This window comes from Haliaeetus albicilla, chromosome 6 (genome assembly GCF_947461875.1).
Source record: "Haliaeetus albicilla chromosome 6, bHalAlb1.1, whole genome shotgun sequence".
Taxonomy (NCBI): Eukaryota; Metazoa; Chordata; class Aves; order Accipitriformes; family Accipitridae; genus Haliaeetus; species Haliaeetus albicilla.
In genome coordinates, this window is record NC_091488.1 from 8086128 (window position 1) to 8099019 (window position 12892).

Below are 12892 nucleotides of genomic sequence, written 5' to 3' on the forward strand. Positions count from 1 at the left end.
AGTGCTGTAATATACTAAGCAGAGATTTTCACTGAGCTGTTCACAGCACTATGCAAATTTTCACATATAGTTTAGGTCCTTCCGTAAGTGTAAGATTTTGAGAAGGTCAAGGACTCCTTTAAGGTACTGAACTGTTACAGCCGTGCATGTGTTATACAGCCACCATCAGGGCATTCCATGCATTCCTACGTAGCATCTTAAGTTGTAAAACCAAGCTTTTATTGGTTTTAAATGGGGGAAAAACACACAATATTGAAAGCATTGCGGTTGGGAGCCTCTAACACTGCCAGCAACCATGTTCTCTTTCTTGAACCTTAATTTGAAACAGATGAAGAAAAGAATAGTATTTTGGTTTTCTGTGCTTCTGTAGTTCACCTCTGCAAGTTTAGCACAGTAACAAGCTGTAAAGTCTGTTATGGATAGTTTTCCAAATGCTACTTTCTGTAGCAGAATTCATTAGCATTTGGTACTACTGATTCTGAGTTGGGAGCGAAATATTCGGGGGTTGCGTAGAAGAGCGCGAAATGGATGCTTTGCCTCAATCTCTCCTCTCAGCCACTCTCCTCCCCCATCTTTTTTTTTTTGGTTCTGACACTTCTGCCGTGAGGTTTTGAGGAGGCATATCTGTTTTCTTATTTAGTTCATTAAGCCTGTGAATGACGTATGTTCACTTGTAGACAGGGAGGAGGTCTGAACACTCAGAAAACAAGCCTAAAGGCATTTGAAGGTAGACTGGGAATTGTTGCGTGGGGAAGATAAGAGGACTGGATGATGATGAAAGATGAGGAATTCAATATCTTTAACATAAAGAGGAAAAAACCATAAGGCTGCTAATAACGTATAGAAGGAAGTCTCTCTCTTCCTGTGTTTCAGATGTACCCGGCATATTTTGTGAGTTGCAGCCATGTGAACAACACTAAACAAAACACTGAGGGAGCCAAAAAAAGGAGGAACAAATAAGTTATGATACCCAGCAACCCACTTCATATGTATAAGTAAATGGATGTGCAATAGCTTACATTGTAATATTTGATTCGTTGAAAAGTGGTGAAATATTTTTGACAGGTGTAGTCCAGGCCCAAACCTGTAGTCCTGACAGAAGAAATTTCCCCCTGGAAAACAGTGGAAATTTGACCTGTCCCCTATATGCACCTGTGAACCATGACCTAGCATAACAGCTTGAAAGGCAAATGAATTCCTGTTAAACTGAATATCAAGTGAGATCAGGTTGTTCTGTTCAGTACAATTTGATGGTGGGTGTATAAACTACAATCCTTCATTTTATTGCTAGGTTTTTAGTTCCTGAAACAAGGTGTTTGCAGTAGCAAAGAAGCTTTACAGCAAGAGTGTAAAGCTCTGCCTCAACACAAAATATAAACCATTATTTGGAATTCTAGCTGTAGGGGAGTGGTGACTCATACCTCCACTGAAATTTTTAATCCTCTTTGATTTAGATAAGGAAGATGATATACTGCCCAGCTCGTCACAGGAAACAATCTCCTTAAGAATATTTGTTGACATGAAGCAAAATTCTTACAGGAGTTCCAGGGAGAGCTACTGCTTATAAATGCAGCTTTATTCAATAGAGACATAGAGTGTACACAGCCTTGAATTGAAGAAAAAGTGATGAAAAAACCCAAACATTTTTATTTTGTATAAGTCACGCACTCCACATTGGTGTAGAGCAATGAATGAGAATGCATCTGCTAGTCACTTCCTTCCAAACTGACTAAAATGAGAGTAGGATCAATCCTGGAAGAGTTAGATGTTTGCTTAGCTGTATCTGTTAGGTTTCTCTACTCAGCTTCCACAAGCAAGGTCAGCATTTTACTCTGTCAAGTAAGCCATATTTCTGTGGCTTTAAAGGCTACCACAGACAAAATTATTAGTGGTCTCAACAGACTATGAGCCAGCCCCATGGTGTGATTGGCAAGACATGGAATAACAAGAAATTACAAGAATAATTACATGGCATAGAAACCTGAGTTTATCGACCTGGTTATTAAGTGAATTATTGGACTCCATTCTTGGGGGTCATGAAATTACTTCATTTTTATATCTTTGTTAGATATTATGCCAACTGGTAAAACTTCCAGCATTTCTTGTATAGTACTTGCCAGGAGTAACACCTCCGAAGTCAAGACCCATTCAGGTCAATGAGGACTTTGATATTAAAAGCAGTATGAATGATCTAATAGGTGAAATGACTTTGACAAATTGAAAAAACTAAATCCTGCATGAGACTGAAAAGGCTCTTCTCCATCACTCTGAGTGATTAAGATGACAGTATTACTTAAGAGGAATTGAACTATGAATATCCTTAGAGATATTGTCAAGGAACTAGCAATCAATCTTTCTCTGTCCCCATCCTAGACTTTTTATTTATTGTATTATATAGTTGCTTTCGGTGTAATCTTTTAGTTTTATTCATCTTTTTTGGTGATCTTACATGAACAACATAATTACTGTTGTTGAAGCAAGTGAGGCTTTAATGATATATACAACTGCAGCATGAAAAAGGTACTTACGATAAGCTGGAAATCGATAAAAGGTTGTGCGACCATACAGGTCCTGTGCAGTAATTTGGTCAGAGAGGTGCCTCAGTAAAGCGTGCAGTAAAAAAACATTTAATCATCCAAATGGGCTGTATTCAAACTGCTGACTCTTTTCTCCAGGCCAGTACCACACTGAATTTGGATGCAGACCATTCTCTTCAGACACAGCTAGTTAACACAGCCTACGGGGCCCAGGAGCTCTTTCAGTCTTTTATCTCTCTCTCCCTCTCTCTTTACACCCTTTCCCTCTCTCCCAGGGCCAGTTACGCCAGTCCGTCTCTGTTTTGTGACACCTTTTGCAATGTAGCACCCAGCTGGCCCTTCCCAGCCCAGACGAGGAAGACGAGAGCTCGCCAGCCACCAAGCACGTAGCCTTTGCCGGAGAGAGCACTACAGCAGTGAGGTTTTGTTAAGCTGGGTATATGAAGTGGTACACGGTGCTCTTGTCCCTTTATCTTTCCTAACCAAACATCAGTTTGAAGGAACTTTATCAGTTTCCTGTAGAAAACTAGACTAAGTTTCTCAGAGCTTAAATTTTGGTGATGAACCAGAGGTGTCCTTGTTTCCTCTTACCCCTTACAACAGTGCTTTCCAGGGCCTGATTTCACTCCTGTATTCAGTGGCACCTTCAGAATTAACTATGTCTTCATGAACTTGGCAGCAGTACAATTCATAATCTTAAGAGGGCCTAGCATGAACATTTCTCTTTGCACATTTATACTCCTCACAAGTAAACACATTACATTTTATTGGATCGGTGCCCTGTCAGACGCTGAGTGCTCTCCTTTCCAGATGAAGTAAAGGAATGAAGATATGGAATTGTCCAGCTCTTTCTGGAGACCTTCAGGACATCTTAAAATATGGTTTATCAACTTTGGTTTCTAGATACAGTTGCCATTTTCATTTGTAGAACTCTGAGCTTAGGTCAGCTTCCTGTGAAAAATATGAGCCTTTACTGACTGACTCGAGATCAAGTTCTGCCTGTCTCATGTTGACCTGCAGATGTGTACAAACACTTATAAATTCATTTTTCCAAGGAGCAGTCTGCCTAAATTCCTGGTGGCAAATGGTGGTGCCCAACTAAACTGGACTTGCATCATTTTTGAGTTCAGACTAAAGGCAGTGCCATGGTTACTGCATGTTTGGGGAGGCTCTCTCATCCATGTTACAAAGTTTTTTATCTTTTGCAAAGGCTGTTTCATGAATCCTGTTTCCTGGTGCTCTGGAGCTGGAAGAATGGCTAGTACTTCTTATGCCTCTGCATAGGTTCCATGCATCAGCCAGTTCAAGCACCGGGGTAGCTTTGCTACAGCAGGAGATGTCTGTGGAACAGATGAAGGTGTGGATTCACTTCGAATGAAATCAGCAGACCCGCTGTTAAGGGGAAGTAAGCTGATCCAAAATACACAGGCAGAGCAGATGTTCCTTGCTTAATAGTGTAAAAAATGGGATGGGATCCTGAGGCAGCACAGCTACAACACACTGGGCTGCCTGTTACTAAAACCAGGGTGCAAGGTGTCCAGCTTGGAAGATGTTTATCATCATAACGCAGAATTGTCAGGGACACGTATCTAGAGTGCAGAAGGATAGCTCTCCCATCAGGAAATGACAGCTCTGTGCTGCAGTTTTGGCATAAGCTAACTACAGGATTCGTGTACTGATGTACTTTCTGACTGAGACTAAACAGAGTCAAAGGCTTTCCCACTGATGAAGAAGTTTTTACATGAATAATCTTCCTCCTACCTGTGTGGGGAGCACAGATGGAAGGAAAGCAGTATCCGTGCAGCACTAATCTCTGACTCATTTGCAGCTGTCATAAACTGCCCTGATGTCTGGTGGAGTAGTGGATGACACGCAGGAGCTCCAAACAAGGATTTGGATCGCAGAATGGTGATCACTGATACATCCATTTTGGCCAGTTCCCAGGGTGTGTGCCCCCAGAATGGCCCACCCATGTGTTACAAGGCTGGTGAATATTAATAATAAAGGAAAAAAGAAGAATTTTACTTGTTTGTTGAAAAAACTTGGGGTAGAATTCTGTAATGTAGAAAAGCCTCTCCAAGCAGCGCCGGATTTGTTTATCAGTTAATTTGCAAATCTTATATTTTTACTGTTTTTAAACATGCTTTTCAATTCATGCTCTTGAATTTGGGTGCAGTTCTAGGGGGAGATGCTTGAAATTAAATTTCTCTGTGCTCTGTGGTAACTCTAACCCTCTACTAGGCAGAAGAGAACATGGAGCTGGGGTGCAGGTAGCTGCCATTTGAAAGCCGTCACTCCCAGGATACCTCGCTTCTTCCATGATGGGACTTGTCCTGAGCAATTCCCTGCTGTCTTCACTGTTGACCAGCCACATTCAGCTGAACTGTGTCTAGGCTCTCAAGAGGCAGACTGGTACCTCCTAAGTCTGATACCTCCTGGTTATCTGAATTGCTCTCCTCTTAGATCTGTTCCTTGACATCCTTCCTGCTTCAGTTCTCCAGCAGCAGAGAGTAGGGAGTTGTGCTTCCCGACTTTCTTCAAGTGAAGAAGGGGACCTCTTGTTTCCTTCCGAAGACGTAGGAGAGCCACTATATTAGAACTAGATAGCTGTATCCAGTCAGACCCTGGCGCAGCTGTATGAGAGATATTGGGGCCTGTCATTAATTGGGGGGGAGATAGATAGGAAAGACGAACAGAGTGTAACCAGAGAAACTCATGTTTTACCTCTCTCTTCATTGACCCAGGATGGGGGGAGCTTGAAGAAAGGCTGATTGCTGTTTTTTCCTTGAAACTCTCCAGTTTAAGTTGAGACACAATAAAGAGAGGTGCTCATTGCATTTGACCAACTGTGCAGTAACACCAGCTGCTCTCAGCCAGCCTCCTACTACAGTAACAGTTGTGCTCCATCCTTTCCTGCAACACTTCATTTGCAGCCGTGTCTGAAATTTTCCCCTTGAACAAGGGGACAGGTTTAAAAAAAAGGACAGGTTTAACAGCAGAGTTTCATGGGTTTAGTGCTACACAGTCCTGGCAAGTGAGACCTGTCGAAATTTTGTACTCTGTTAGCAATAACAAAAGTGCTCTATTGTCTTCTTTACCAGTAATCTGATTCATCAGGAATAAACGCCCTCTGTTTCTGATTGGACTCATGATTAGTGACCCGCGAAAACAGGGTAGGACTGACATTGCTGTTTCCACACTGCTGAGGCAAAGAGCAGGCCTCAAAAACCCCCAGATTTGCATGTTAAAAACAAGGAATACCAGTGGGATCTACAGGGAAGTCTGTTTTACTCAAGATTGCAGTCAAGTGCCATTTTCCAATGAACTGACAGAATCTTATTAGTAGCTGTTCTGAGTCTACACATACTGTCATGTAGTTGTATTAATATGAGAAACTTGGGAAAGTATACTCTCCAGAAAGTACTATTTATGGTGCTGTTACAGCATGAAACATACTGCGTTAGCAACAGTATCAGTAGTACTTCAGGAACTAATCTGATTCCTTGAACAAAGTTTTCAGGAGATATAAAATTTTTTTTTTTTTTTTTAAAGAAGGATGTACTCAACACTGCTTGTAAGGAAAGCAGACAGATGTGCACTTAGGGCTGGGTTTTCCACTGTGCTGCAGGAGAGGTACATCAGTCAAAGTGGAATAACACTAGGGGAAGGCAGACCCCTCTCTCTTTGTACCTGCTACTCTTCCGTGGCTTCAGGTGTTAGCATCATCTGAAAGAAAAAAAAACTGGCCATGACATTGCACGGAGAGGTCCCTGAACAATCCCAGCCCTTGTCTTTGGTAGAAAAAGATTAAGCTTAAGGAGTGAATGTAAACATCACACAGTGCAGTAAGGTATCATTAAATTACCGAGTTGGCTCCAGCATCTTTCTGCTTCAGTCAGCTGTCCTGCTGAACACAGACGTGTATCTTTTTGTACAGCGTTTTTGAGTATTATAGCTAATTCACAAGCTCCCTCTGCTGGGCTTCCAGCATAGGAGCCTAATGGCAAAGCTCCTGTTAGGTTATTTGTAGACTGATCCTTTTTTTTCAGCTTATTTTGACACTTTCTACAGCATCAGAGGAAGTGTATGATCAAATTCATGTAAATGGCTTTTAGAAGTGTGACAGAGAGAGGTTTGATGTGTTAGATGCATCTTAAAGTTTTTTTACGTGCACAGAAGAAGGCTTTTTCCACAATGATGTAAGTGTACCTGTTACCTCCTAAAAGTACTGATGCATCTATAAAAAGATAATCATACTTGGCATTCAGTAATGCCTTCTGTTACTGACATGCAGGAAAGAGCTCTAAGAAAATAAATACAGATCTTTCAAAAGAATTAAAAGCTTACAGTGCTCAAGTATACTCAATACAGTATGCAGTTTTATGTAGCAGTGGTTTTCAAAAGGCAAATCATGAGCCAAGGGGCTTGTAGCAAACATTCGGAGGAACGATGAAGTGTTGAAAGTGTTATTGTAATCAGAAGCAAAGAAGAGCTAGTCCTGCTTCTTTATGCCTAATCCTCAAGGTCAAGATTTCTGTCTACAGTTTTTGAAACACATATCTAGGGCCTAGCATTGTCATAACCAATATATTATGAAATCTCTCTTAGTAGATTATAAGGAGTTGTGAAATTATATACTTCCAACTAAACAATCTCAGGTTGAGAAAGACTGCTAACAACAAAAAAGGATGGTGTTCTGTGATTGCTGTAGACATAGCACTTCCTTGCTGACTTTTAACAGGGATTTACTGAATAAAGTACCTGCCTTAAATAATTCACAGATTTGTGGAGTGCCTTAATGGGAGAAGGCGTATTGTCTGCAGTGGCACAAGAGAAAAATGGAGAGACTTTAGAAATAATCACAATGGCTTTTTTTTACTATAAGTAGGGCTTCTAGGCACAGGCAGCAGTACCAATACTAATAGTACTGCTTAAGCATTGTGCTTAAAGTAAAAGGTATACGGGAACGCAGCGGTCACCAGTGTGAGTGGAACAGTTATTTAACAGCACATGGCATTACTGGACAGTGATTTAAAACAGAAGATAAAGAGCTCCGCTGACCAATTGATACAGAAATTGCAGGGGAGATGTGGAATGCAAGTATTCCAAACTTTGGCCTAGTGAGGAGACCAAAGTGAACGCTTCTAATGTGATAGGATAGGTTGTGGTGTCTTTAAAAATACAAAAAGAGTTAGCTGAAATATTAAACCACCAGCAATGTATCTCTTAGTGTCAGTAGTCTTTTGGCTAAGTACTGACGTGATAAAGAATATTTTACCTACTGTGTAGCCAGCTCATATTAAATGACATTCAAGAAGTTTCTCAAAAAATGTAGCTATCTCAAGCATGAAATTTTTTTCTGGGTAGCATATTCTCATATTGGCTTTATTCTTCATCAAAGCGTCTGACAGCTTTCACCAGAGGATGTGATATCAATATGCAATTTATCCTTTCAAAGCCTTTGGGATGATCAGTTTATTTCTTTGCCGTCCCTAATTAAACATATTGCTTCAGTAATTCCCAGGAGCAAGGAGGCATTGCAACTACACTGAAATGAAAATGAACTTTGTAGAACCATGGCTATGCCGTCTGTGATGATGATTAATGTATTCTATGATTGTTGTTTTGGTCATAAGTTTTCATCTGTTTTATTAAAGACACTATGAGGGAGCATACAGAGACTAGCCACAGATTGTATTTCTTGTCAAAGTGAAAGAAATCGAGGCGGTTTTAACACAGATTTGGTTGAAATAAAATGTAGCAAGCTGATGGAGATCTTAAATGTGATCTCTGATCATTCAACCTTTGGAATGCCACTAATAACAACGGTAAGTGAGGGCTCCTGTTCCAGCCAACCATCTCCTAGAATAAGGAGCAAATACAAATCCTTCATATTTAAGTGTTTTGGAAAAAGAGAGGCAGCAGCCCTACAATGACTCTGGATTGAGGCACTTGGTAAGAGATATTTGGAGTCAGCTCAAAAATGTTCTTGTTTACCTATTAGTTAGGACACATTTCCTATCTGCCTTAAGCATATAGGTCAGTCCGAGTGGCCAGAGAGAAGGTTGCTTTCAAGGTATACAGGTTATTTTCTTTTCTGTTTTCTTTGGTAATGTGGAAGTGGGTCAGGATCCATTGATTTCTATCATCCATTCTAATAATGATTTTAAATAGTAATTTTTTATCTGCCTTTGCATGTGGGCTTTTTTCGCATTCTGAAAAAGAGGTGATATTCATTAGCATATTTCATTATGCCAGCCAAAAAGGTATACTGTGTATACACTTAAGTAATCGTAGTGCTTTTGACTTTTTACACTTAGTTTATGCTAAAAAATCATGAACAATGCATTTCTTGCTAGCTGATACTTCTTTATGCAGTGTTGTGCAAGGCTGGATTTGGGTTGAAGTTTAAATCCATTTAAAATACACAATCAGCATTTTAAAATAGTAATAAATTAAATTTAAAAATTAAATGCGCTGAACATAAAAATAAGCTTAGCAAAACACGGTTTGTATTGAAAGCCGGTTGATTTATTAAGTAAAGGAACCATTACATACAGAAAATAAACAGATTATGATTTTTCTAGCCAGTGTGCCTTCCAGAATTACAACTAGGAGATCTTATCCTTCACATTTCTTTTTAACCTTACTAATCCTTTTACAAAATACAGACTTCAGAGGACTAGGTCTCAAACTGCAAGATGGTAAAATGAGAGCTCTGGAGAGAATGCAGTATGTCTCACTGTGTCTCTGATCTCCTCGTTTGCTTAGGATTTAAACCATTTCTTTAAATTCAGTGAAGCTAAACCAATTAATTTAAAAATGAGTGGAAATGAATGAAGTCTCCAGATGTTAATGGCTTATTTACTTCTACTGCAGCAACATTAAAGAACACTAATCAAGATCAGAAGTAGGTTGTTCTCCAGGTTGTACGAATATCATAGTCATTTGGAGCAGCTGTAATAAAATGCCTTGTTATCAGGGAGCAAGGTAAAGTAGACAAACAAGATTTTTCAGCCATTAGTTTTCATTTATGTTTTAAGTGACATTAATTATCCATAGCATCTTTTACATGCCAATTGAGAGAATTTAGTTTATAACAGACGTTGCCTACATACTTAATGATAACAGTATTTTTTTAACTTGAAGAAGTAATTGTAAATGCTATGATAATATAAAATAGCAAAACCAAATGTGTTCAGAAACAGTTTAAAGACATTACCTTGATATTCCAGTTAGTTTTAGGATTACTATTTATCTCATCAAGGCTATTTCTGCAGCTCTTTTCTTTTTTCTGCCTCATTTTGCCTTTTTTTCTTTCTCAGTTCTCTTTTCATAAGTTGAAATATATTTTTGCAAAGTACAGCTGCCATACAGGCTTTCCCCTAAAACACTACTTCAACTAAATTATTTAGATAACCTAGGTATTGGTCAGTAATGTACAGAAGTGGCTGACAGATGAAATTGCTGACAATTGCAGTGAATTGCATATAATTAGAGCTGTAGTTAAAACCGATTCCTCACTGAATGCTTTAGCTCACTCACTTGGAAAAAGTTAATGTCTGGTGAAATACATGATTTGTCAATCTTAATTTACTTTTGACACCACTAAGAGTAGGGCATTAGTAATTTCTCAGGACTGCATTAAAGGCAGTGTTGACCTGTTCATGATGGTAAAGTCCCCTAAACATAGCTAGCGTGTCTTCTTGGAAACCTGTCTTGCACTTCATTTTTCTTAGCATTTGCTTGAAGTAAGAAGACCTGATTCTTTTACTAAGATGTTTCTGCACCCACATATGTAGTATTGGTTTTCAGTAAAATTTAGTACCCTCTTCCTTGCTGCTTCTTTTTTGTCTTGTCTGCAGAAAAATCTGTCTAGCTTGGTATCTCCCAATAAAGCCTGTAACATTTACTTCTTCTCTAGGTCTGTTTTCCTCTGTCTTCTCCTGATGTCTCTTCCTCCGGTCTGGAGGCTGTTGTTCTGCAGCTTGCCTGGTGCGTTTTGTCAGCTTCCATCAGACTGATGGATCTCTGGGAAGGAAAGGCAGGAGCATTAAGTGGGCATCTTTTCATCTCATCTGTGCAGCTAAAGATTTGACATTCACTTTCCTGAGAGGGGATGAAACTCTGCTTTTGAGAAACATTATGTAAATTTACTGGTTTATGTAAGGAACTCTTCATAATGATGTACATTACAGCATGCAGATTAAAGGCAGTACTTTGTCTTGTACACTAGCAGAAAAGCAGAGTCCTGAAAAATGTCTAAAAAATAAAATTATTGTAATAGACTTGATGTTTGGTTTGATGTTTCTGTTTAGGTGCTGACCCCAGCACAAATAAAATCAATTTGCCTGGCCATACTAGAATCAGGAAAGCAGTATGCAGTGAAGAAGAGGAAACCGTTCCCACTCATGTATTCCTACTATGGAACAGAGTATCTTGGTGAGTAAAACACACCAACTACTTTGAAAGTGATGCTGTGTGTAGATGCTGAGCCAGTGGATGCTTCAGAAATAAAATACATAAAACCTACAGTGTGGGATTTCTCCTGATGGAGTTGGGACCATCCAGCCCCCTAAAACTACAAAGTGGGTCTGAGGAGCTGGAGAGAAGGACTGATGCTGCCTGGCGCTGGGGAACGCCAGAGGTGCCTGTGCTGCACCAGGAGAGCAGCAGGCAGCAGCTTCATTCCCTCTTCTCCTTTTTGCCCTGGTAAATCTGCCCTTGCCAGATGGAGGCAGCGAGAGGTGTGATGTCCATGCCTGCATGGCGAAGGTTACCAGAGAGAACTGTCAGGGGATGTTATTTGTAAGCTGCTGCTGCCACGCAGGGAGTTGCAGAGCGTTTTTGGCCGTACCAGTGCAACTCAAGCATATGGTCAGCTCCTACCCATCGCGAGCAGCTTGGTTGGAGCTCATCTGGACAGGTCATTGAGCAGGTCCCTACTGGGGTCCTCAAGGCACGATATCACACTGCAGAAAGCATGAGATTGTTTTGCAAATGTTAGTGAGTTCTCTGGCAGGGGAGCAGAGGGAGAAGTCACTGGTGCTCTTCCACAGACCCTGGTCAATACAGACAATTCTTGCACGGAACTTAAGGTTTTAGCTGACTGATGGTGTCAGTCAGGAACTGGGAATACCATTTATGGTCCAGTTTCAATTTGCGTTCAACAAAGACTTCAGAATAATGGTCCAGATTCAGTAGTGTGTCAAAAAGAATAATGTCTTGAAACAGTATTCAGTTTAGGTTCAGTGTAACTTCACACACTGAGTTTCAGTCACATCAGAGTGAGAGCAGACAAAATTCTTACGTATTTTTGCTTAGCCTGGGGAACTGGAAAAGACAGAAGTAGTAACAAACCATAGTGTCATGCACCTAAAAAGCTTTATTCCAAGCACTGTTGTAGTATGCATAAAGAAGATGAAAGAGGACTTGACAAGGAAATCAGTCCCAAGAGAAAGTTGTCATGAGATGGAGGTAGGACCTAAACCTACCCTCTCCTTTTGACTGTTGCTGTTCTTCACAGGTGCAGCACATGGGCTTTCATCAATCCTTCAGATGTTGCTTTCCTATTATGAGTACCTGCAGCCAGCAGATCAGGAGCTTGTGTGGCAGAGCGTTGATTTTCTTATGGACCAAGAGCAGAACAGCAACTGGCCTCCTGAGCTGGGAGAGACAATCGAGCGGGAGAATGAGCTTGTACACTGGTGTCATGGAGCTCCAGGTTCTTTTCCCATTGATGCTATGAATAGCCAGATGCAGATCACATTGCTTTTCCACATTAGGTGATTCCATGTAGAAGATATCTCAGGATAACTTTGACTGATTTTTGACATTTTGTGAGAGGCAGGCAAAGTATTTAGGCTTTTTCTTCCAGTTAAGAGTGTTTTATTTATTGCTGAAGCAGCTGGAAGGATAGGTGTATTTCCTGCCTTAAAAGTGTAGGTGATCACAGCTGAAAGAATTCTGGTGATCCTGAACTGTATGTTTTCCGCTCTTGCTCCCTTTCATGACAAGACCTTGAAGAATGGTACAGCTGAGTCAAAAGACAGCATATGCTGGACAGATAAATAGTATGCAGAAGAATACAGATACAGATACAGACACATCTGTGAGTTTTGGGAAGGCCTTCAGAATACCTTTCCCCGCCCCTCACCAGAATCAAAGTTTAAGCTGCACTTATTATGTGGATAATGCATAAATTTGACCAAATTATTTTCATGTGAAGGGGATTTTGTACTAGCAAGAGGCATTTTTTCTGAAAGTCAGCCATATAAAACTGCTTTTCAGAGAGAGAGAATCAATCTTTAGTTTGGGTTCATAAGATAAGGCTGATGTCTGTCAGTTCAGAATCT

The 12892-nt window shown here is 40.3% G+C and overlaps 1 protein-coding gene across 1 annotated transcript in view; it reads left to right on the plus strand.

Annotated features, from left to right (window-relative positions):
* The window catches only part of LANCL3 (LanC like family member 3), a 38832-nt gene that overhangs the window by 16088 nt on the left and 9852 nt on the right, over positions 1–12892 (plus strand). The window contains exons 2-3 of the mRNA XM_069784921.1: positions 10856–10979; positions 12064–12261. Of these exons, the coding sequence (XP_069641022.1) occupies positions 10856–10979; positions 12064–12261 (322 nt within the window). The remainder of the gene's footprint in view (positions 1–10855; positions 10980–12063; positions 12262–12892) is intronic.